At 43.2% G+C, this 27,118-nt stretch overlaps 1 protein-coding gene across 1 annotated transcript in view; it reads right to left on the bottom strand.

Moving 5' to 3' along the window:
* Positions 1-4,676: 4,676 nt before the first annotated feature.
* cfap221 (cilia and flagella associated protein 221) overlaps positions 4,677-27,118 on the bottom strand; it is a gene marked incomplete at both ends in the record, with an annotated part of 61,028 nt that continues 38,586 nt past the window's right edge. The window contains 9 exons of the mRNA XM_083758365.1: positions 4,677-4,779; positions 6,870-6,977; positions 10,114-10,206; positions 16,855-16,952; positions 17,267-17,348; positions 19,840-19,925; positions 22,815-22,985; positions 25,706-25,813; positions 26,090-26,170. Of these exons, the coding sequence (XP_083614491.1) occupies positions 4,677-4,779; positions 6,870-6,977; positions 10,114-10,206; positions 16,855-16,952; positions 17,267-17,348; positions 19,840-19,925; positions 22,815-22,985; positions 25,706-25,813; positions 26,090-26,170 (930 nt within the window). The remainder of the gene's footprint in view (positions 4,780-6,869; positions 6,978-10,113; positions 10,207-16,854; positions 16,953-17,266; positions 17,349-19,839; positions 19,926-22,814; positions 22,986-25,705; positions 25,814-26,089; positions 26,171-27,118) is intronic.

Genomic DNA, 27,118 nt, shown 5'->3' on the forward strand with positions numbered 1-27,118 from the left:
GCCCCCAACAATTATTTTTGGCCGCGAAAGTTTCCAAACATCTTTTTGATATTTTTCATAAACTAAATTCACCTCCATGGTTAAGCCTCCACACCACAGAGATCGAATTTCACCAGAAATAATGTTGAGGATTTCACCTTCAACTTGCACCTTGTAGGAGACAGCTTGCGCGATATGCGTTTTCAGGCATTTGGGGGTATGGAGTGGACGGAGATCATTTCTGAAACGGTGCTCAAACATGCTCATATTGGTTTGGACGTGGCTTCAGCCGGAGCCCAAATATAGACAGCCACTTTAGCCAGACCCATTACTACTGTGGACAGTCAGGATAAGCTGATATGACAACAAAGCAAAGTGGAATTCTCTAATTGCGTCCCTCTCTCCCTCTTTGAACCCTGTGGCTGTTTCGGTCTCTCGGTTTGTCTTTGTGAGTCAATGTGTTGTTTTGGTTCGTATACACAAGCACGCAATATAGAGCAATTGTATTTTGGGGTTTTGATGTAATGCTTTCACATGCTTATATGATGTGATGTGCTCATAACAAAAGGCCCCCACCGTCCTGAATAACCCGGAAAGGAAACGAGGATGCAGCATTAGAGCAGACGGGTGTGCAGTCTGTACGTGTGCTTATGCTGCGTCCTGCTGGCAGCTAAAAAGTTAAGCACGACCTACTGTAGGATGACTAAGAGAGGCATTTTGAGTGCCACACTTGAAGTCATTCCATACAGAGGATACTGAAAGTCAAAAGGAAGGTTTTGGGGTTGGCGGTCAAAGAATTTAATTTAAAAAGTTCTCTGCTGAGATACTAATACACAATGTGACACTGGATGTGGCATGTGAATGGGTGACACGAAAGAGAGCGTTCAGTATTCATGTATTTACACACACACACACACCTCATCATTTATTTTATCATTAATTAACAATAAATGCACCGAATCTCTGTACTGTGTACATCTGCAATCCGCGCAAACTCGAGAACCGTCTGCCCCATGAGCGACACAACACACACGTCACAGATGTGGGTCCGTCCGCGGCCAAATGCATATCAATGTGGCGGTCCCTTGGACATGAAAGGGTTTGAGAACCACTGCCTGTGTGTAGCCGCGGTTCTTCTGGCCGTGCGCTCATACAACTGCAGCGCTGAATCTGATCCCATGTATATAAGCGGCTCAACGGGGTCAAAATCTGCCAAAACAAAAAGCAAAAAAAACAAAAAGTAAAACAAAGACGGATGGAAGGTTAATAATACAAAGCGATCCTCGCCGGTGACATTTGGGAGCTGCAGCGGAGGTGAGATCCCCCCGTCCTCGTTAAGAGCAGCTTGGGCTGTCATTCCGATATCTTCTGACATTTTTCATTCCACTGGCCTCACAACTCCCACACGGGTTCACCGCTCCCATGACCTCCACTCTCTGAACGCGCGCGTGTGTGTGTGCGTGCGTACACACAATCACTACAGCCGCGCAAAGCTGTGCCCACGCATGTGTGTGTGTGCTGTCTTACTATGTACCGAATGTCTCCACAGGTACGGTAGAGTTTAAAGGACCACTTCACCACTTTTCAGGTCCTTTATCATGATATCATGATAAAATGGCACAATTAGTTTCTACTCGGTCTGTCTCATAGGAGGGCTGTGGGCAATTTAGAAACCGTCCTCCAAAGCCTGCAGTTTATATTAGCTTGTATTCCCCATCGATGTCGTCACTGGAAGACGGTTTCTGAACTGCCCACAGCCCTCCTATGAGACACAGACCGAGTAGAAAAAAATGTGCGCCATTTTTTCATGATTATTAGTGAGGACCTATTATATGAAGATAGGTTGAAAAGTGGTGAAGTGGTCCTTTAAGAAACAATTTTCCTGGTCCTCATAAGACGAATTGTCGCTGTCGTTGAATGTCCAAAAGCACTACTTTTACACAACAACAAAAATATATATATAATAATATTGAAAAATGTTGAATAATTTGTACACAAATCTTCTCTTCTGGGGGTCCCTGGCACAAAACAGTGTCAGGTGGGGGGGGGGGTGTCATGTATATATATGTATATGTATACATAACATTTAGGGGGTCCTTGACACGAAAGGTTTTGAGAAGGTCTATACAGGCATTCTGTAGAATTGGCCTCAGTACTGAAGTTATGCCTGTGTCATGTCGTTTGTTAATAGACAATCTCCAAGCTTACAACGCGTCAGAAAGTGTTGCAGTGTGTCGCGTTGTGAGCTTGTAGATTGGCAACTTTTGTTTACATTGAAAATGGCAACAACAACAAAAGTCCTGAAATTTCCTACAATGGTGATTTAATAAGTGTCAAAGTGTAAGTAGTACTGTGTGCAAGAATACCGGTCAAACGCGGGTCTGCCTCTCAACACTTACACACTTAAAGGGATAGTTCAGATTTTTTTTAACTTAAGTTGTATGAAATACTTGCCATTAATATAGTGGTTGCAACTGTATTAATTGATTGCCCGAGTCCCGTGGTGGGAGTTCTGCTCTGGTTTTAGTGAATATTAAGTAGTTCTGGTCATTTTGTGGGGGGCACTGGGGCCACGCAGTAAAAGTAAATTAATCCACAAAACTAACGTCATTTGTATTGTTGGCATATTTCTAGAAAATTTGCGCGACTTTCGTTCAACTTTGACCCCTCCATCACATGGAACTATTTTTTGGGCGTAGTGATATGGACACAAAAAACATGGTTCTGTGTGATAGAGGGGTAAAAAAAGAACGGAAGGTGCACTAATATTTTAGAAATAGGTCAACAATACAAATTACGTTAGTTTTGTGGATTAATTTACCTTTACTGCGTGGCCCCCAGTGCCCCCCACAAAATGACCGGAACTACTTGATATTTCACCAAAACCAGAGCAGAACTCCCACCACGGGACTCTGGCAATCAATTAATACAGTTGCAACCACTATATTAATGGCAAGTATTTCATACAACTTAAGTTTAAAAAATCTGAAATATCCCTTTAAGCATTGTTACACTTGTATTAACTATCCCAACTCTCTGGCAGCAGGGATAGATGGAGAGCGCCCTCTAGGGGGGAGAGTGGAGACATGCTGCCCTGCAGTCCCTCCCAGTCAGTTCACTGTCAGCATGACTTCTGAGGGAGGGATGGGGTTAATCCATTAAGACCCTGAGGCCGATTCTACAAATGCCTTCTAAATCAGTAGTTCTCAAACCTTTTTGTGCCAATAAGGACCCCCAAAATTATACGTATCTGGCCGGCCCCCATCTGAAAATGTTTTGTGCCAGGGAACCCCAGAAGAGAAGATCTGTGTTAAAGAAAAGCGAAATTATTCAAAATCAATAAAAAAAAAGAATCAAAGAAAATAATCAATATTTGCAGCCCTACATCTGAATCAAATCTGAGCTAAACGGCAGGGTTTTTTTTGTTTGCTTTTTCATTCGTTCTGCGACCCAATTAATAAATGATGATCCGGGTTGTAAATATTTAATTATATGTGCCAAACACAGACCGAACAAAAGATTGATTAACAATTCACGTGCACAGCGGAGCATGTTCAATATTCTGCCAACACAACGCACCACAGGAGTCGCATTTAGAGAGCACTGACGTCTTTTGCGGTCCCGGTCACGACGCAGACGTTTGACAAACAAAGTAACGGCACTGCCGTTTCTGACGTTATAATATGAAATTGTTGCATGCTCACTTTTATTATTCCAAAAGTAGGCCAGGCATTCACCGTTGGTCCAATATACAGTACACTGCGCTGGGAGATTAGGAGTGTTGCCACAACCAATCGTCCCCCAATCGCTTTTCGGAAGAATGAATAGTGCCATTTTAAGAATCCAACATTTATCGCGATGAATGGATCGGAATAATAATGTTCCAGCCATGGTGAGACTACATGCGGTTATCACGTGCTATTTGACAGATTTGATAGAACACAGTAGTGTATGAGAGTCCCACTGCCATTTCCTCTTTCTGAGAGCCTATTGTCTGGGTATACACAGCTGCAATGTCTCTAAACTTGTAAGTATACCGGTAGGTGATTTTGTGCATGGTGTGTGAGAGGGTTGTCAATGCATTGTTTTGCATGGGAGAGAGTCTCAAGCAGCTGTGCGTATTTACAGACCTTTATCCCATTTAGGCCAGACGTCAAAATTAAGTCTTCTAATCATGACAATTTTCTGAAAAACCTCATGTTGGTGGTTCTCAATATTTCATGTCAAGGACCCCAAAAATTATATGTAATTGGCCGCCATCTGAAAATATGTTATTCCATGGACCTCCCAGAAGCAAAGATTTGAGTTAAAAACACTCGCCCTGGAAGAATATATATTCAAAGATTTGCACTACATTTTCACGATCTTTCAAAAATAGCAGACCTACAAGCTACGAGCTTGTAGATCTGCTACTTTTCAATAAAGTAGAACATAAAAAACATCAAAAGGGGTTCCTGCCCAGAATGGGTTATTGTGTGTAACCACTGTGTTAGGTGGCTTATTTCACGCCCCGTGCTCAAGGTGGGCGAAGCAACTGTGAGAGGCAATTTTGCATTTTTTATTTTTGCCTGTGTGTGTGTGTGTGTGTGTGTTGGTGTGTGTCAATTGGTGGTCGTGTCCGGCTGATGGGGAGGTACGGTAGTTTATTTATACCTGTGTGTGTGTGTGTGTGTGTGTGCGTGCGAGCGTACAGTACCTTATTCACAGTCCTCTCCCGCCAACGGTGTAGTGCTCCCGCACGCGGCCCTGAGGCGTCTCAGCTCGGCCATCACGTTCTTCCTCATCCTGGTCGGGTCATACCTTAGAAAGTAACACGATGTTTACTATACAGTACAGTGTGTGAACTGAGAGCAACGCATGAGGTCTTGAACCCAATCCCTCCCGTTACACTAGGCAGCATCGTGAGGCCAGTGCCAGTCAAATGCGCAAAATACCACAGTAGAAGAAGAGACCCCAGGGCACGCAGGAAGTGTAGCCCCCCCCCCCCCCCCCCCCGCCTCCCCCAATATTGTATTCATAGAGCCTATTAGGGCTGCGGTAGACGGGCGACGAGTTGTTTTCGTCCACGGATGTAAGAATTATTATTTATTTTTTTACCTTTATTTAACCAGTAAAAACACATTGAGACCACGTCTCTTTTTCAAGTGGGAACTGGCCAAGCGGCAGAATACATAATTACACCTTTAAACGCTACATTGTACATTTACAAAAGCCAAATAATAAATCCATGAACAATACCTCCAGAAGCCTTTAGAATACAATACTACAAAATAAAACAATAACAAATAACCGGGTACAAGAACATTTGTACATGTCATGAATACCACAAGTACATGACTGGACGGGAACCAAGACGGGAACCAAGAGGGAAGAAGAGGGGAAAAAACCTTCCAAACACTGGATTTTGGCTCACTTGGAGCAGAAAAAGGACAAATAAGCATGTGCACGTCGGATCCGTTTGTAGGCTGTCTAACATGTGAGTAAATGAAAGAAAAAGATAATCGGTTAATTCAACACATGGTTATGCTGAGGTCAAGATAGAGTCAAGAGACTTTAATGGAATTAGAAGTTTGAGCTTTGAAGAAGAAGAAGAAAAAGAAAGTATGACCAAGGTTGACAAGTTTAACATTGAATTAGTTCTCAACTCTCATACAGACCTGAGTCCTGTCTTTGAGAACCACCGTACTAGACTCATGCAGGCTAGGATCGAAAAGGTTAGTGCTCCATCCCTGTCGGGCAGAAACCTCCCAAGGCTCCCATATCCAAATGTTGTGCGTTAAAAGCATTAAAAGCTTGTAGATTTGCTGCTTTTGTTACATTCCGAATTTGAGTCATGAAAAGTAATAATTAGGTTTCCATCCAACAGACTATACGTCTCGCTGTGACACGTCATGAGCTTGTAAATCAGCTATTATTTCCAACAAATGTTTGGCCTATTATCACATGCCCAGAATAGACAGACACACTAGGGTTTTTGGGTGCTATAATAGACATTTTAGAATGCCAATCTGCTCAAAACCATAGGAGGGTTAACTTCACAGCAGTCACAGCTCCTGCTGCTGTCAATTCCCCAACGCAAGGTCTATATATCCACTAAACTATTCTCTTTGCAGCTGGTTCAACACTAGCATTGATGTGTAGCATGCCTGTACATAGAATGTGACAATTCAATTCTCTTTTAGAGACGCTGACAATAAGAACTGTCAAGATTCGGGCCAGGTGGTCTGCGGGGCTATGATCTGTAATGCTGTTTTGTCTGCTTGAATTGTCTTCGAAAAATCGTCAACACTGTCACCCTGTCATATTAAAGGGTTTTTGGACTGTAGGAAATACTTGCCGTCACAGTTCCATGTGACAGAGGGTTCCAAGTTGAACGAAAGTTGTGCTATATGGTAGAAATAGGTCAACACAGACGATGCTACTGTAGTTTTGTGGATTTTTTTCATTTATGTTTTATGCGTGGCCCCCATACTCTCGCTAAATGAGCTAAATACCTTTACAATCACTATATAAATTGCAAGTTTTTTCCGTAACAAATCATTGCCTAATCTTACTTCAAATCTAATAATGAAACCAAAACAATACCATGCCTAATTAACAAATTCAGGACGGGAACCCCCTCTGGTGTTTTAAGCATTAGGTTATACTTTGGCTATCGTGCCACGCTACGAGCCATCTGCTATTTTTGGAAAATCGTGAAAATGTGGCGCAAATCCTTGAATATATATTCTTTCAGAGCAAACGTTTTTACCTCAAATCTTTGCTTCTGGGGGGTGCCTGGAACAACATATTTTCAGATGGGGTTCCGCGGCCAAATACAGATAATTATGGGGGTCCTGGCATAGAAACAGGAAAAACGCCATTCAATTTGTCAGGGGACGCGGTCTCACCCGGCTGTCATGTTTGCGTTGAGACGGCTGCTGCTGGGGCTGGTCTGATCCCACGGAAACTCTGCTCTAATCATCTCTGGTGTGAGCTGCAATGCTGGGCCTTCTGTTCTGAAAATACACAACAACAACATCATTATTATTCCAATCCAAGTCCAGATCCAAACATGTCTAAAGTAACATTAGATAGAGGTAGAGCAGGTCGTCCAATGATCCCTGGGTCGGCGGTTCGAATCACGGCTCCTCCTGTCCACATGTGGAAGTGTCCTTGGGCAAGACACTGAACCCCACATTGCCTCCAATGAGTCGATCGGTGTGAGCTCGCCACCATTGGTGTGTGAATGTGGGAAGTGAGGACGCTGGCGTCGACTGTTCGCCGCTTCACCTCTCAATGTATGAATGAACCAACAATTGCAAAGCGCTTTGAGCACTTGGAAAAGTGCTATAAAAATGCAATGCATTATAACATTGACAATAATTAGGGATGCACCGAAAGGGAAATTCTTGGCTGAAACCAAAATACAGAATATAGGAAACAGTTGGGCGAAAACCGAATACCCGAATATCACCGTCCCAATATGACGGACCACCATCAAGTCTTTGCATTGGTTCTTCTGCTGCTCATTTATTTTCACGTATTAATTACTTTCCACACGGTTTTAGCCCATTCATTGCATTTAGATGTTACCAGACAGTATCGGTATAGGTGGAGAATCAATCGGACAGGCAATGGAATGCATTGATTCTACACAGCAGGAATTATTGTGTTGATGCGATGTATATTGTGGTGTGTGTGTGTAAGTAGGTGTGTATATGTGCATATGTATATATGTGTTTATATATATATAATATATATGAGTGTGTGTGTGTGTGTGTGTGTGTGTGTGTGTGTGTGTGTGTGTGTGTGTGTGTGTGAATGTATATGTAAGGACTACATGTATGTGTGCACTGTGCAGGTAGACAGATATGTCCATCAGTCTACAACACGTGTGCACCTAAATATGCAAATGGCCTCCAGGGGTAGGAACCCGACAAGCCTGTGGCTTCTCCCTAGCCCTTTTTCGGTGTTTGGACAGGACACAAGCAACTGACACAAAAAGAAAAAAAAAAGAAAATGATGCTTGTTATGTATATACTGTATGTCCAACATTCCGAAAATAAAGCTGAACTGAAGAGTGTTGTTTTTGGCAGGCATTTTTTTAGATTTAGTCAGTCTTAGTCTTTTTGAAAAATGCTTAATTAGTCTTAGTCAGTCTTAGTCATTTGGAAAAATGCTTAATTAGTCTTAGTCAGTCTTAGTCATTTCTATCCTTGATAGTTTTAGTCGACGGAAACTCCTAAGGGTTTTAGTCAGTTTTAGTCATTTTAGTAAAAGGTTTTAGTCCAGTTTGTAAAAAAAAAAAAAATGTCTTTAAATAAAATGTCTATAGCGTACAGGTATTAATTAGAGCTGGGACTCGATTAAAAGAATTTATCTAATTAATCAGAGGCTTTGTAGTTAATTAATCTCGATTAATCACATTTTAATCGCATATCATTATTTGACCCAAGAACTGTGAGAGAGCCATTTTTAATGGATTTTGGTATACTAGTGAATCAATGAATAGTGAATACATAAGTTTAAGCAATAAAACATTGTTTTTGTAGTAATATCTCAAAATTAATAATTTATATAGAGCTTTTCTGAGTACCCAAAAATGCTTTACAAGGAGGACATGATAAATCAAAAACAACTTTATTAAAGGAAAAACACTAAAATAAATAAAAATAAATAGCTGGGGAAAGTAATATTAAAGGTTTGGATGGTGGGGGCATGCCTCTGAGAGTTTTGGGGAATGCATTCCACAGGGTTTGGAGCGGCCTTCAATTGGTGCAGCAAATGTGACATGACCATAAGAAAACACCTCTGTGTTTCTTCCGTGGACATACAGTAACAGCCATAGTAGATTTTACATTTTATTTGGCCATAACCGTTTAGTTAGAAACCATGTCATCTGGTCGGGTACTTGAACTGCTACTGGGAGTTGGAATAACATTAGCTCTGATCCATAGTGTTAGAAGGAGGAAAGTAGAATTTCACATATATTTTTATGTTAAAAACGAGGTGCTGCACAAGTGCACAGCCTGCACTTCCGCGGGTGTGAGTGAGGGGAAAGGATCAAATTAAGTACCATAGAACTCCTGAGTCCTAACTACGCTATCGACCAGAGCTAGGTTAGGCTAGGTGCAACATGTTTCGCATTGAGCCGATACTGGAGGCTTGACGAGGTGCGGTGATATGTGAATTCTTTATTGAATAATTGCACACAACTGTGCTGTAATCCACGCTATCATCGGATATCCTTTTAAATCCTATTTCCAATCCACGGGGACAAGCAAAGTGATCTAAGCGGGTTCCCCCAGTCTGGTGGTGTTATTGTTGTCTGAAGAGGACACGGAGTCGAAATGGGACGGTGTGTGTGTGTGTGTGTGCATGCATGCAGATAGGCGTGACAAACAAGGAAAGTAGAGGAGGATAGCGGCGAGAGCAGTGACATTGGAACATTTTCATGCATTTAAAACTTTGTTCGTCAATCAACTAAAATTTTCGTCTAGTCTCGTCTTGTCAGCGATAACACACACACACGTCTCGTCATTGTCATCGCGTCAAACAGAGCTAATTAGCTCGTCAGCGTCAGTCTTGTCCCGAATTATTTGAGTGTCGTTCGTTTTAGTCCGTTTTAGTCCTGGAAAAAGGGGCGTTGACGTCGTCATTTACGTTATCGTCAGTCCTGACGAAAACAACACTGAACTGAACTGATCATCTGGCTAAATGACATGAGCTATTTATATATGCGACCAGATTTGACTGAGAGCCTGCCATCGTGCAAACTCCAGCTTTTCACCAGAGGAGAAAAACTTTGATTTATTTTTTCCAAAATGAGTTATTAGCACAGGCAGACTCTTCACATACTAGAGCATGTCTGAAATAAGTGCTGAAATCGACATGCAAATATGAAATACATGCTTAAACATGTAGCTATATGTTAGAGACCACAGAAGTGAACATTTCAAGCCTGTTTTCTCAACTCGCCGTTTCTCTGCAAGACATTACTCTATAAGCCATATCTCCAAAACTGGTGGTTCAAACTGAACAACCAATATGTAAATGTGAAGCTATGATTCCCTGCTTTCATATGACATGAAAATAAACGAAAATTCCTCAGTCAAATTCAAATATATATGAAGTGTCGGTGCAGTAGCTTACGGTTTGACCACTAGTTCTGCCAGGTCATCCGGGAGGCCCAGGAGAGGTGGCGGAGCTGTGAGAGGAAGTAGATCTGGGTTGTCGTCCACAGGCCTGGCACGCACGCACACGCACACACACACAAACACACACTTAATTTATTTATGTCCACACAGAGGACATTGCATACAGGGACATAAATAGTTCAGGTGCAGCAAGCAAAGTTAACAGCAAAATCAAGGCATTATGTCCTCGGTCACGATACAACAAGCATGTCATGCCACTCAGCATTCCATGGGCTCAAGTAGTGTAGGCATCCTAAGTTCAAAACCCCCTCCAACAACCAGTATGCGGGCGTGTCTCAGGCTGGACCACCAGAGGAAACAATTTCCCAGTCCACTCCTGTATTGCCGCCCGTTGTCATATCGTTTTCCGTAGCGTGGCTGATCCCATGGGCCCAAAATCCACCCACTGTTGTTCCGGGCGGAACTGTTGTGGGCGGACACACCGCTAGAAGGCCAGGTCCAACGCCTCTCTTCCCGGTAGCTGATCATGGGAAGGTCCACCAAGCAGCACCAGGCTGTTGGTATACTCCATCTGTGTGCAGTGCCTTGTTGTATGCAAGCTCGCAATCATGTTGAAGCACACAGTGTCCACAGAGGTTTCAAATGCATCTTAAATCTGCACACACTACATTAATGGTGGTAGTTACAACAGAGCACGCACGCACGCACGCACGCACGCACGCACTGTGTATATGCCTATATATCAGAATATGAAAAAAATCAGCAAAAAGAGAAAAATAAATAAAATAAACCACCATACAACAATAAAAAAAAACAATCAACCATATACAGGGTGATTCAAACGCGTGTGAATAAAAGAGGCTCAACTAGGTATAATTAATTTAAGACCAGATTCAGAAGGTCACAGTGGCCAGCCATCTGCAGATGGCCGGCCCCCGGCTCTGCATGGAACAACTTGCCCCTTACATGATTCATTCTGCTCAGTCGCCTCACGAATGCTTACTCAAGACCCATTTCTTCCAAGTCTGGCCTTTATCTCCGAAATGCATGTTTTTAGCCCTCTTTTTATACTTCATACTTTTTTTAAATCTATTAATCTTGTTCTTGTTTGTTTTGAATTGACCTTTTGTAGGACACGTTGGTTGAACCTGGTCGTAAATGTGCTTTCTGGGGTGTTCTCTCTTTTCCCGGTGTTTCGCCAATTTGTAAACCTGGCATCCTATAGTGTGTTTCAATGTGCGCACACGCACGCACGCACGCACGCACACACGCACACACGCGCACACACACACACACACACACACACACACACACACACGTTCTCCCGATTGCAGTCCCTTGCACCAGAATGCCATCTCCTCTACGGTGTGTATGCAAATCGTGTCGTTTGTTTTGACAAGCAGACACACACAGTGGCACTGTGCATGTCACTGAGCAGACACTGGCGCTGCTCTGGCCTGACAAGAAGCTGCGCCCAAATCCGGTCTTGTAATGTAAACAGACACATGAAGTGCCTTCACACGCATGCACACACGCAAACACACATGCACACACACGCACGCACGCACACGCACAGGAGCCATGTATCTCCACTGTTTGACTTAAAAAAGAAACATTGGAACAATGTTTCTTTTTTTCGCTCTCCATTCCAGTAGCAACATGTGGCCTGTAGAATAATGTTACCATAGGTGCGCGTAACGCTGTTTGATGACGTTGCGCAGAGTGCTCCTAAAAAAGAGGTGGCTGAAATGTGCCTGAATAAAGCGTTTTATATACAATAAGTACAATATATGAAGACATTGAGGGCGGGACAATAAGCCTACAGTAGATCATAAGCCCGACACACACCGTCTGCGACCGTCGCGCGTACCGCCGCGGCACAGTATTGCCGCGCGCCATAGCTGCACGGCAACACCAACAGGACGCGGCGCGCTACCACGCGGCTGGGGAGTTTTGTTGACTATTCCATATTCCACGCCCACGGATAGCCGGGTGGAGGCCGCGCGGCAACGCCTGGAAAATATAACAGCGGTGCATCGGCGCGGCAGGCAAGGCGTGACCGCGCGCCAGCGCGTGTCGGACGCAGCCGGTGTGCGATAGGTTCATTGAAAATAATGGAGGCGGCTGTGTCCGCCGCGCGGCGACGCGCGGGGAACGCAACCGGTGTGTGGTGGGCTATAGAGAGTCTGTGGCAAATTTAGAGGCAAACGTGTGTGAATAAAGACTTTAGTATTTCCAATTTCTAACACTTATTCTCCAAATATTGTACTTTTACTCCACTACATGTAAATGAAAACTTTAGTTACTATAGTTACTTTGATTATTATTGCAAAACATACATTTAACCACTTCAGCGCTATGAAAATATGGTTGAAAATATGCTATGAAATTAAGTACAATTTGATGCCAATACTTTTGTCCTTTTACTCAAGTACATTTTGAATTCTGGACTTTTACTTGTAACTTGAGTAGTTATATATTGCAGTATTGATACTTTAACAAATGTTGAGTACTTTTTCCACCACTGTTTAAATGTATCCGAGAGTGTTGTTGATATTAGGCCTATCGTACTAACACGTGATTTCACATTTTCCCAGTGAGGTGAAGCGGCCATCGAAGAAAAAAAAAAGTAGATCAACTCACGGCCCCGAACAATATTGTGTGTGATGAAAAATGCATGTTTGTCTGTTCTTTTCTTTACTGGGCCAGGGCTAGGGAGGTTCTTCTTTTGCACACCTGACTGCTAGCGGTTGAGACAGGTGGCAGAGGCGCGAGCACGCATTGTAAAAGTAACACGATGGCTAAGAGAGCTCGGTGCTCACTTCCACATCAAAATACTATCATTAATTCAGCCTACTCGTGCATATCTCTCCAAGTCGTCCTCAGACGAGCCCTCCATCGTCGCTTCCAGTCATCCCGGTTCTCCATACATCTGGCCAGTTCGTTGGTGCTCTGCGCTCCTGCTTATAGCGTTGAATAAATTATTATTTCAATGGGTGTGTGTGTGTGTGTGTGTGTGTGTGTGTGTGTGTGTGACCTGCAGCATATTATTAGCTAAAATGCTTTGAATTAATGATCACTTCCATTGTCATCACTCTCAGGCGGAAACCTTGTATGTCCAAAACTGTTGCTTTTCAGGAGAAATGGGGGGAGGACACCTGTATTCAGCAACAGGAGTCTCCAATTTGAATCCAATCATTATAGAGACTAAGAGAACAGATTAAACAAGTGGAATTGTAAGTGGTGACACAAATAAATGAGCAGACAAATTTGGAACTGGAACACTGTACATTATAAACTAAGCTGGTACTCTCCTGATTGGCTCAAAGTTTGTCACCTACCAGTTTATTAAAGAGCTGGAGAGACAGGGAGAGCTCTGTTACTAAACCAACACTATCAGCATATAGTGGTTTAACCTTTTAAACAAAAAACGTATCAGTTACCCTATACCTTTAAATAGGATATGGGAATGTAAAACCATGTAAAAACCACAGACACACTTAACCACTTTGAAAGTAAAGTTGATTTATGGACAAACCGTAACGTTGTAATGCGGAGATACAAGGTTTCTCTCCGACAGTGACGTCTGACTTTGACACATACGTTGGCGATAAGGACGTTTAGAACCAAATGTGGTCTTCCTGTTAGAGGTTTTGTGGCATGTCCCCTTTAATTTTTTCAATATCAATTGATTACACAGTGATCAACCGTGTCCTTTTTGTGGTCATAACACTCGCGTTTCGGTCCGGTAAAACCAAAACACGTCATTTGCGGCTCCTTTCTCTAAACGATATGATCCTAGCTTACAAAAAGTATGTTTTGGGTGGATTCAATGACAATCACGGGACATTTTTACTTCATGAGCCAAACCGGCTTTCAAACTAATGGTGTTTGCGGTTTGAAAATGAACTTTTGGCGGCGAGAGCCCTCCACCAGATGACGCGGTGACGCTGGATTTTAAAATAGCAAAAACCATTGCGTTGCGTTTTCTAACATTGAGAAGCAGTAGGCTTAGCCTCATTCAATCAAAGTGTGTCCAAAAACTGCTAAAACTCTGCAATCTCACAGCGCGTCATGGTGTGTGTGCTTGCAGATCGGCTATTTTCCTAAGTGGTCGATGCACAGGATATTGTATACTGTGCATGGAATGCAGTGGTTGTAGAAACAATATCTCTCCATAAGAGCGCAGGTATACACACTACTATAGCGGCATGTGTCCTATAGCGATAGCAGCCATAAATAACACTGTTTATCCTCGTCCATTCCTCGTGTTCGCCTCAGCTGTACATTACCGACATGTGAAGGTCAGCCACCCCGGCATCATCAACAAAGCACATACATGAAGAAAACATAAAGGTTTGTTGAAGGGAGCAAGGACACACAGCTTGCTGAAAGAGTGAAAACTGTTCTTGAGGTTTTTCTTCTTTTATCCATGTGGGAGATGTCCGCTCCCACTAATAGGTTGAGAGAACGAACACAGGAACAAAATGAATAGAAGTGCGTATTTCTAGCGAGCGGGGGACAAAAAAAAACATGTTTGCTGGGTGAATGAGTATATTGATCTCTAGGCGGTGTGTGTGTGTGTGTGTGTGTGTGTGTGTGTGTGTGTGTGTGTGTGTGTGTGTGTGTGTGTGTGTGTGTGTGTGCCGCACATTGGAAAAAAGCAGCTTTTTCAATGTTCCACACAATGTTACAAATCACGATGCACTGCAGCCAGCAGGTGCAAACTGCAATGCACGGCAGGTGCTAGCACAATACTGTTTTTCACAACACAGCCATTAATTTATAGCATTGTGGTTGTCAAGTGGTTTCAGGCTGAAAAGGGAACGTTGAACTTAACACTTTAGTTTCCACAAGATCACACCATCATCACATGCAGTGGAAAGTCTTACAGTATATCAAACTGCACTATATGATGACGATACACGATAAGAGAGAAAGAGATGAACTGTTTGTTATTAATGATTGCAAGCATGCAGCACATGTTTTGTGTGTGTGTGTGCGTGTGCGTGTGCGTGTGTGTGTGTGTGTGTGTGTGTGTGTGTGCATGCGTACGTGTATGCGTTTGCGTGTGTGTATGCGTGTGTGAGCGTGTGAGAGAGACAGACAGACAGACATATAAATGGCACTTCCCAATGTTGCTATTTTTGGAATGTGCTCATTTCTTGATAAGCTTGATAAGATGACAGACATGGTTTCATTCACAATGGTGGATATGGCCCCTGTAGGGAGGGAATCAGTTTTCGATTAACTTGCAGTTCCCTTCTCACCGTGATCAGTGAGCGGTCAAGCTGCTTGATACAGGGGAGAAATTGCGAAAATCTTAAGCATGAGGTTTCCACCCGACAGAGACAGTAGGTGGTTAAGAACATATCCAACCCTCTGTCATTTTCAACAAATAGAAAATATTTGGGAGGTTTTGTGTGTCGATCAGAGGGATTAAAGCCAAAACAATCCCAAAACTGAAAATGTTTTTCAGACCATGACCTAATATCTGATTGTAGGAGAAACCCTACAATCCCCAAGCAGGTATTTTTCCAAATTTTAGCAGCATTTTACGCCGCCAGTAATTCCATACATTAAATGACAAGATGGCGGAACGTTCCGTCAGAAGGAATCCAACCAGCAACTGCTTCTGGCATAATTTTAATTTAATTGAATTATTTTTTAATTGAAATAGGCTCGGCAGTCTGCGGTTGGCTCTGCGTCCAGCAGGAGGCAGTATATGGGTTAAGTTCTAACCATGATGATTGCACACACACGATAATCGGTCATTGATTCACATGCATCCTCCCTTGTCATTGATGCGCCCGGCAGCACTGTAGTGTGTTGCAGAGCACCAACTTCATTTAGCTTAATTTAGTCAAGCTGAGCGAGCCCTCCTTTCACTACTAACTCCATGATTATCGCCCGACTGCCTTGAAAACGGCAGAGGTTTGTCCACCATGAATTGCATTGTTGATACTCTGTGTGGTGGTAGCGGCCGGTGCAATTGAGCAATAATCACGGAGGCGTTGGTGGTGAAAGAGAGCTCGGAGCCTCAGACGCTGCTCGGGAAGTTGGGGACCAAATTAATCACCGCCCGATGTGTTTGCCTAATAAATCCTCTCAAATCTCTGATAGGCAAGTGTTCCGCTGTCTAATTTAATGCAAGAGTAAGCACGTTTATTGTCAATTACTGCTGCCTTATTCCGTGTCAACAAATAATTACATCCTATCGGTTACGTGGTGCAATCAAATTGTCTTTCCGTTTCGATTGAAAACTTTAGCGATCTTCCATTCCTGTTTTCACCTTTTGGACACTGATCCATATAGACCAAATCCCATAATAACTTCATTTTACTGAATTATATTGATAATGTGTATATTAACCCCCAAAAATACAAAATAAACAAGTATACAGATGTGATGGAATGGTAACACTACAGGAGACTTACTTTTCACAAAATCTAGAAAGGGAAACTCATACACCCGCATACACTCACGCACACACAGGCACAGCATATGCCTGCCCAGACAGATACTATGGTGGACTATGCAGGCAGGGTCGTCCTCTTCCCTGAGCCAGCTGAAAACCTGACCGCATACCAACACTTGGTGGTGAACAAACGCTACAACGCAATTTTTGTGCTCAGACACAGCCAGGGACAGACCCTGGGACCCAGCCACACATCACACATAGTTGTCTATAGGAGCGGTTGCACCACTCAAAAATAAAATAATAAGTTTGCCTTACCTGTACAATGCCTCATCGCTGGTAAGGGTGGTTAAGATCGAGAGACACAAGGCGGCTGAATCCAAACTCTTCCAGGTCATGATCCCATTGATCACTTCCTGTGACTTCCAGAATACATATACGGTACAATAAATCACAACATCCATAATTGGGTATACAGCCGCACGCACGCACGCACACACACACACACGCACGTCAAAACTCTTTGACCGAACAGTTGCATTAAACGGTTCTCTCTTTACAATTGCAATTGATTTTCGATTTAGCTTCCATTGGACGGTGTGTTTATACATTTGTGTATGTGGGCCCAGGAGGAGTCGTAGGGGGCGTAATGCCCCAGAAAAAAACAGGAAAAGGCTGTTGGGGCGTGAATCTTTGGGCTGACTTTTAAAAGCCTCTCAGACCAGCGCACCTTACGGTCCAGGAACTTCTGGGAAGGCGTCTGAGTGTTGGGGGTGTTGACGTGCCGAGCGCTGCCCTCGGGGACGCCATACCTGCAAATGCACAAGGCCATTAAGTCGTTGATGTCGGATGGATACCTTGTATGTCCAGAACTGATATTTTCAAGATCCTGTAAAGCCATTTTCATTGGCTAAATACTTAAAAAAACAAAACGACACACTTTCATGATAAAATAACAATTGGAAATAGCTAAAATAGTCGAACTACAAGCTTTACACTGTGACGCGTTGTGAACTTGTAAATCTGCTATTGTTTTGCATGACACTCTTGTAGGGCACGGGTCTTCAACAGGGGGTCCGGGACCCCCAGGGCATCCTCAGAGAATACCAAATATTTATTACATTAACCACTTGAACCCTCGCATCCTTATTCTGAGGAGACCTTTAACCAAAAATACCAGATCTACAACCTCACAAGCTTGTAGATTGGTCGTTTAGAGGGAAAAATGTGCAGCGTGAACAAGGTTTACCAGATATTGAAGCGTTAAATGTCTGAACAATACACATTAACATGAATTCAACAAAACACAAGTGGTGTCAAACAAGTCTAAGAAGCCATCTATGAAATCTATGAAAATGTTTAGTCTGCATCACAATGTTATACAATATGTAGTGGGGGGGGGGACCCGCTGCATCTCCTATCTCAGCTAGGGGGTCCTTGGTCTGGAAAACATTGAAGACACCCCCTCACCCGAGTGAAATGCATTCATTTCGAAGCCGAGCGATGGAGATACAAGGATTCTGTCTCGCAGAGGCGAGTCCCATCACGCCACAGTGACGGGAAACATCTTTCACAATGGCTCACACTCACACACGCTCGTCTGACTGACAGGAGCACAGACACCGTCCGTCAACTCAAAACACACTCATGTCGAGGACCGCCAGAATTGAGATGTATCTGGTGGCCGACAATCGTTTGAGAATGTGTAGTGTCAGGGAAGATTTGGATGTAGTAGAAAATCGGTCTCATGGCGCAGGTTTGTTTGATTGATTGAGTACTTTATATTACTCGTCAGAAATGCAAACAGTTCGAGTTGCAATCAGACATTAAGGCTAAAAAGATAACACAAAAATGTCCTCGCACTTGTTTCCATTGTGGTCATAATTATGTATTCAATTCAACATTATTATTATTAGTTTTACACAATACATGGCATCAACAAATTATACAAAACACTATAGGCCTACAGTATGTACAACGTAGGAGAGAAAAGGAAAAACGTGGGCAGAAAACAGTGGAGAGAATGAAGCCTATGATGTCATTCGTTGCAGTCTCTCATTTGGATTGAATTATTTCATCATCTAGCGGTTGATGAAATAACAGGAGGTCGTTCATCATTTTCATCAAGGTGGGAACGATCGGTAGGTCGCCCCTGAGACGCGATTGCGTTTTGGGTTGGAAAGGTCAAATAAATGGTAAATGGTGCATTTATATACACAATCTTTACATAGATTGTGCAATACATTCACCCATTCATTCACACACACATTCATACACCGATGGCGGCGGAAACCATGAAATGCACCAACCAGCACATCAGGAGCAATTAGGGGTTCAGTGTCTTGCTCAAGGACACTTCGACACCAACTCTGGGGGAGCCCAGGTTCGAACTGGCAACCTTGCGGTTTCCATCCAGCCACTCTACCCCTGATCCATGGCCGCGATACATGAAAGGTGCCGTTTAGTGGTCTTCCGCAAAGATCTTTCTAATAGTTTATAAATGTATGTACCGTAAAGCGAAGATAAACAAGTCATTATAATATCAGCTTGCATTCCATTCTCTTGCATAGTGGGGCTTTCTGTAGTGGCGTTTTCAGTCTCTGTGGTGGGGGAGAGGAGAGCGGGCTTAAGGGCAGTCCATACTGTCTCCGACCATCGAACTTTTCGTCGGAAAGCTCCGGTACAACTACAACAACGTCACTCGCAACTTCTGAAAGCTGCACTCCCAGATGTTGACTCGCCGAACTCTACTTCGGAGAAAAGATTTAAGTCTGATCTTTCAGACGAAAAGTTTGGTGGTCGGAGACAGTATGGACTGCCCTTTAGTGTCCCATTGGCCGTGGGCTTAGTGTCCCACTGGCCGTATAAGGCTAGCCTCCCATTGGCTTGACCACGTGACTAGACCAAGGACTATTAAATGAGGACAGGAAGCGAATGTTGCTCCCTGGAAGGAAAGAAACATGCGCAATGGGTTATATGCAGCCAACACTTCCGCGTTCAGCTTCCTTGGTCTCAACTGCGCATGTTTCTTTCCTTCCAGGGAGCAACATGGAGTCCACCGTACGGTTTTCGCTTCATAACCTTATTTAATTAACCTTGGACTAGACTAGGAAGTCTGATCATTGATCAAAAATAGCACCTTTAAAACGTGTTTGGCAAATATGTCATCATTGAAACACTGTGTATACAGTTTAAAATACATACTTTATGGACACACGGATATAAAAGTACATAGTTTGATATATCGATTAGGTGCATCCTGATCCTAAAAGAGAGGGATTGAGTGGTACATTTGGCTGTTACCTGGGCAGTGGACAGAGGTGAAACTCCAGGTCACTCTCCAGGTATTTAGGGGTGATCTTGTAGGTTCGGAGGCCTGGGGCTGGGTTCTAAAAACAAAAGCACAGAGGAATGGGAGAGGGTGGGGACCAAAACACATTGTAAGTGCTGTTATTACAATGCTTACTAAAATAGCTCAAATACATAAGTTCATAAAGCACAAGTAATCTTAATTTCATGATACAATAATAAATATGTGGTTCATAATTGATTTCATGCAAGGTTAAAAATGTAAAAACATGATGTGGCAGAGCAAAGTTCCCTGTCAAGGGCACAGTGGACTAAATAAAACATTGGCATTAATAGGGAAACATCAGTCTGGGTTATGTGAGTGTCAGGAACAGGAGACCGTTGAACATGTTCTTTGAATTGCAGAGGGTATGAGCCAGAGAGGGAGGCGATGAGGTATCAGATGAGGGACATAGGGGTGCAGGAAATAACTCTTTTAAGAATGGGGGAAAGAAGACATGTTAAAATTCTATTAAGGAAACAGGAGTGTTTGACAGGATATAGTTTAGTTAAGGGTGTTAATGAGAGAAAGTGTGAGTGTGTGTGTGTGTGTGTGTGTGTGTGTGTGTGTGTGTGTGTGTGTGTGTGTGTGTGTGTGTGTGTGTGTGTATGGGTTGGGACTCGGGAGATTCATACTGTTGATCCAAGAGATGGATCACTAGATGGTGGTAATGCACCATAAATTGGTTGCCAACTGTAAAACAACAACAAAAAGAAGATAAGAAGTTCCCCGTCTGTCACAGCTGCACTGGACCATGATTGACTGATTGATTGATGCATGATTGCATGGCATTGCACACAGGTGGTACAAACACCGCTCACTCAGGCCTGGGCTATAGGCCTACGTATATGGATCTTTTGCAAAACGGATATTTTCCACACACAAACGCAGAAACGCATTGAACACCGGATAAAATCACTGCAGTAGCAGGTTTCATTTGTAGGCTATATTATATTAGATTGTTTTTTATATTTACACTTACAGTATGAGGTGCCAATCATATTTTTTTATGAAGGAATAAGTACCGCATTTTAAAAGCCACCTAAATTGTGAGTGGAAGTGGAACATGTTTCATTGTCTTTACTTTACCATTGCTCTGGAGACTAGGCAAGTCCTTCAGAGAAAATAATAGCCGAGTCGGGAACTGCACATAGATCCGAAGTCGCGTTAGTCCGAACATGCATTAAGGTTGGCGAACATGCACTGCTCCCGCGCTTGCCGTTGTCACTGTGCCTGCATGCCGACAATGTGTGCGTGTGAACGTTTATTAGCCTACATTATAACGTGACATGTATTATACACCTGGAAAATATAGCCACTCTACAAGCTCACAACTGGTTGTGGACACAACACTTCTATAGGTCTGACTCTGCTGGTGCCGTGTAAATGTCACGTTATAATGTAGGCTAATAAAAGTTCACGCGCACACCTTGTCGGCATGGAGGCACAGTGACAACGGAATGCAGTCAAGGGTGCACCCTTTATTACCTAAACAGGAGAGAGATGTGCCAAATGCGCACGGCGACCCACTGTATACTTTCTTCTGACCAACCACGCTATTAATTTGATGCGATTCCATTCACACCTCTCTTTCTCTCTCTGCACCCTCTCTCGCTCTCCTCACATGACCATGAAACGGAGAGCAAAATACAACAAGAGAATATATAGTTTCACATGCGGCTATGCACACACCACGCATAGACTTGTTGGTGTATAGCTACTGCGCAATGGCATTTGGCCTGGGTCCTTATTGGTAGGTTAATTTCCACAGTTTATCTCTAGCGGTTCGCAATTAACCTATTGTTCAAGCTTTGCACTCGGCACCAATAAAAATGAAATCACCAGTCCGCACTGGACTAGTAGGCTAATATAATTATTATAGTAACAGTGATATAAGTAGAGATAAAGTAACATGAACAATCGGATAGATATCCATGTAGTTTCCATGCAGGCACATAGGCTGCATTTCTAACCTAATTATAGTAAAAATGATATGCGCTTAATGAGCGGTGACGTCATCGTTTCTCAAAAGCTCCGTTTCACATGACTACACAGATCCACTGATCCGGATACTTTCGAAAATCTTCACAAATTTATCCGTTTCCAAAAACCTCCGTTTGAGTGTCCGAAAACGCCGTTTGCAAAAGATCCATATATGTGTAGCCTGGGCCTCAGACTCGTCACTCTGGACTGAACAAGGAAGCGGTACACTTGCAGCAGTGTAGTGTGTTTGCACTGCTAAAGTTATAAAGGACATCTACGTTAAGGAGAAATGGTCAAAAGCAACTCAAGCGGCCCAGGCCGTAGCGTAACGGTCTGGGCACCGGACTGGTAATCCAGTCGCAGTGTGCCGCGGGTTCGACTCCCGGACCCGACACGGCCTTTACTGCATGTCATCCCCCCATCTCTCTCCCGTTTCCTGTCAGCCTACTGTCTGTCCCTTAAAAAACCAATAAAAGGCGTAAGCCGCAAAAGAATATCTTAAAAAAAAAAAAAAAAAAGCAACTCAAGCATCAAGAACCTCTTTCCACATATTATTTTTATATTTTAGATTAGACTGTTGGTTGTGTTTGATCGTCATAACATGTTCAGCTGCGCTTTGCGCATTTCTACTGTACCTGCATTTTCATTTGTTGGTCAATAGTATGTACTGTTATGTAATTTGAGGGATGAGAAGAATGCCTGAATAATTGCCCGTTTATAAAGAACCGACCTGTGTCGTGAATGCTGTGAGAAGAGCTACACACATACTGTTCAACACACTGGCCAGTGAGCACTGACTGACATCTACTTGTTTTTCTTCATCTTTCTTTTTTCTGCTTGATGCAATTGCTTTGAGGTTACAGCAGCACTAGGTAAAAAGCGAGTGAGTGAGTGAAAGGAAAACACGGACACAACAGTGCCCGGGGTCAGCTGAATTGTTCCTTACAAAGATCCTGAGTGGGTGTGTAGGGGCCGATCGGCGTAGGAGGGTTTCGGCGGAGAAGCTCAGGCTGGCGGTGTCGGCGTCGTCCTCCTCGGCCCCCTCCCTCTCGGGCTTGGTCTCCGCCGAGGCCAGGGACTCGCCGGGGGAAGTCAGCCCGGGCAGCAGCAGCTCGTCCTGGGAAGGAAATGCACAGTGCAGTGTATGGCTAAAGAGCAGCTACTGTAGATTTACAGTACTCTAGTAAATGTACTCAGTTATAGTCCACCAAACACTAAAGGGACAGAAGTTCCCGAGCCGAGCGTGCTCTATACTGTCAACTGATTTAGTCCTTGGGCCGAATGAGATGTCGGTACCACTAAAAGGGACAAGACATGTGTGGTATCATTTTGTTCATCTGACATCCAGGAGTGAGAAAATGTGTGATAGCAGTTTCAGAAGGGGAGCTGTACCATTTTAGTTGTATACTGTGATTATGCCAAACCACATAAATCATTGTTGTCTAAACCAGAGGTTCCCAACCACTGGTACTACAAGTAGGTGGTACTTGAGCCCCCCTCTGGTGGTTGCACAGAGTAGAACAAAAAAAGTTGAAAAAAGACAAAAGTGGAGTGAAATATTTATATTACTACAGGTAGTTCTTCTGAGCAAGCAATTGATTGAAATAGGCTATCCAGCCGTGCTGAAATGGGCATGACTGCACCCCTATAGCTTTTAATAGAAGATTTGAGAATGGATTAATCACATTAAAAATATCATCAGTGGTGCCGATTAGTGATTAGACTGAGTTTTGTCAGAGCAGGAGCATTATTGGCTTATGAATGGAACAAAAAGGGCACATACAGTATGCTCCTGTATTTTAACTAAATAAACAAATAATAAATTTTATTTATCATGGTGGTACATGGAGAGCCAAATATTTTCTTAGGTGGTACTTCAGTATAAAAAGGTTGGGAACCAATACTGTAGATGAACGCATGGACTAAACCAAAATTAAAATCTCACAACGCCAAGTCCTAATATGCGATACACTAGTGCTGTGTCTGATAAACGATGGGCTCTATGCACACGCCATTTTGGAAAAAGCTTGGGCCCTATAGGCTGATGCTAATGAAGGCTATGTTCCATTCTGGTCAAACAGAGTCAGGGTGCTGCTATTTTGTGCGTGTTGGCGATCACTGGAAACACTCTGCTACACCAGTGGGTCTCAAAGTGTCCTTGAGTGGGTTCCAAATGACCCATAAGGGTCCATTTGGTTCCATTTGTACACTCTTAGAGTTATGGGGGGTCCTTGAAAATAAAAAGTTTGAGAACCACTGCACACTAAATGGAACAGATCCTTAATTAGTATCATCGGTAACACCTGTGTAGCTGTACAGGATCAAGAATGTCCACGCATGTGTTTGGTCCGACTAGTCATTGGTCCGAAACACGACAACCCACCTCAAACCCTAACCTAACCATAACCGCAAGCACGGGAGCAGGCGCTAGACCGAGGTGCGGACGCATGTCGAACCAATGCTCCGTCGGACCATAGTATGCCTCCCATCATACAGATGTCTGATATTGGTTTTATTTGTCATGCGACTTTCAACTCCTCCAGTCACCACAAGACACCGTGACAACTACAATAAAGAAATAAAGACATTTTGTTCAGTTTTTGAGCCCATACACATTGTAAACAGTAATTAGTGAGTCCACACATGTGCATTCAAATGATCAAACAAAGTCCACAGTTCTACATTACAGCAACATTAGGCAATTCAAAACAAACATATTACACTCAAAAGATGACAATAAAGAATATGTACCGTGTGTGCCTATGAACCATGTGCAGATGACTTAATATTGTCTCTCTCTGATGTTCCCAAAACAATGCAACTTCTCTCCAGGAACTCAGTTCAACCTCTGACCCTTACTGACAGGTGACGTCATGTGACACTCTTTTGCATAGGGTGCATTTTTGCCTTGTGTTGTGATATAACCTTGTAGCTTTTAACATATTTGTTGTTTTTAATTCCGGAAGTACTAGGAAGAGTTATTTGGTGTGGATGTAGCCCATTAGCACAAAATGCAGAATTGTGATGTTTTGGTAGAGAGTAGACACACCAGTTGAAGAAGTTTTGTATTTTCAAACAAAATCCACCCTAGCTCCCTCCAGCCACCAGGAAGAGGCTGTGACAAACATCATCCACCTTCCCTTCAATCTGTCTTGGTCGGCCTGTCATTCTGTCATTCCGGCCTGTCATTCACCCCCATTTTATCGCTCTCACTTTCTTCCTCGTTCTCTCCGTCCCCTTGTGCCTTGATCTCCATCAACCTCTGTCCATCTCAGTCTATGTCCAATCAATCTCTCTCTGTTGTAGCTGGACAGTCTGCCTTTTCAGTAAAGGGAGCTAACTTATGGAACTCCTTGCCTACGGTCTTAAAACTAGAGACGGATGGTAATGTGTTCTATAGAGGTCTCAAACTATGGTTGAAATCAGATCAACTGTGCTCACATGTATAGCTCCTGACTGGTTACGAGAATGATTATGTTTACTTTTGTACTGGAGGTTATGTAATGTACTGTAACCTTGCTGTAAATTTCACTTGAATGTACTTTTTATTGAATGTACTTCTTATTTTTAGATTGGGTGTTCTTTTAACTTTGTATTTTCAGAAAAGTCTCCTATGGACAAGTGGTGAAAACTAGCACTCGTGCTAACACACTGTAAACGATGCATCTACAAGTTGTACAATTGTGCAATGAGCAATGTAATTGTTATGTCCATATCAAATAAATAAACATAAACATAAACATATACCGGTAACTCCACCACCTTCTCGCCCTCCCCTCTGTGCCACAAGCCCACACAAACTCCCCGTCTGTTTGTGAACCAGTGCTTTATAGTTACCAGGGCTCCAGTGCGTAGGGGTCGGGCCAGGGTGGTGGGTATGTAGCCAGCGTACGCCTCCCATGTCGACTCTGCCTGGTATTCCACCTGCTTGTAGCGCTGAGGAACCTGTTAACACCACCACCACACGCCACGTTAACGTCCTGTACAGTACAACAGTGTTGTTTTTGGCAGCAAAATTTAGATTTTAGTTTTAGTCGTACATTTTTCGTCTTAGTTTTAGTCGAGGAAAGCAACACTGCAGTACAACCACGGAGGGAGGTGCTTTGGCGCTTTTATCGAAGTGCAGCGGTTCCGTACAGATGGAACCAAATCCCCCACACTCTCAGAGATATGTGGGGGAAACATTTGAGAACCACTGGTATAGAGCTGCTTATACAGTACCTGGAGGTTGAAGTAGGGGATGTTTGACATGACGTTCACATCGATGGGGTCCACGGGAACTGGCCTCAAATTAGAGGGAACCTGGAGATGAGAAGGAAATGCTGCTTTTTGTATACAAGCCCCAGCCAGTTCTACTGATAGAAATACAAGGCAGAGCGTATCTTGTGAGATTCCATTCTCCCCAAATTAGCGCCTCCGCCTCCTAGATCTATACATTTTAAAATTATATTGTTATTCAATTATCGCTTTGGCTAAAACTCTGAATACCGCAGATAAAGTAGGCTATGTACATATAACTACAGGCTTTCATAACTAGTACAGACATTAATATAGACCGCATAGGATTGTTACTTGGTACAATTATATAGCCTACATTTAACAAACAAGCTTGATTGACATTTGTAAATAGGTCAATACAAAAACTGCTACGAGGATAAAACCAGAAAAAGCACTAAGACTAAGTAAAAGGAAAATTTGACAACCGTATGGAAGAACTGGAAAGCGGCGGAGGCGAGGGGGGTGCACTGTCCATAGCTGTCCCTACCCTCAGTCTTAACTGACCACGTAAGTCAAATTAAAGCCAAGTTGTTGTATTCAGTTTCACATTGGTTTCGCTTCGGTGGCAGTATATAATTTCACTTTTGCGTTTCCTAGTCGCCGACTTGTGGTATGCAGTATGTAGGAAATATCCATATTGCTCCCCCTGCTCTTCCCAAAAGGGCCAATTGAACAATTAAGTGCAGACACATGAGGACCCTCTACGATGCTTCTGAACGTCAAAGACTCTCGTGAGTGGCAGTTGTTTTGAAAAACACCGGCTACGACGACGGACCGCCTAGCTATAGCACATCGCCGGCGGTGATGCGCGTCGTCTTTGCTGTCGGGTTGGAAACCTTGTATGCGACGTCGAAAACTTTTCAGAAAACTGGAGAAAAGAAACTGTGTTCCAATTAATTCCAATGTAGTTATTATTTAGTCACGAGCTATAGTTAAAAAATGCTTTTAACAATAGCAGTAATGAACAGTATG

Source organism: Protomyctophum parallelum (genome assembly GCF_964188405.1).
Source record: "Protomyctophum parallelum genome assembly, chromosome: 23".
Classification (NCBI taxonomy): Eukaryota; Metazoa; Chordata; class Actinopteri; order Myctophiformes; family Myctophidae; genus Protomyctophum; species Protomyctophum parallelum.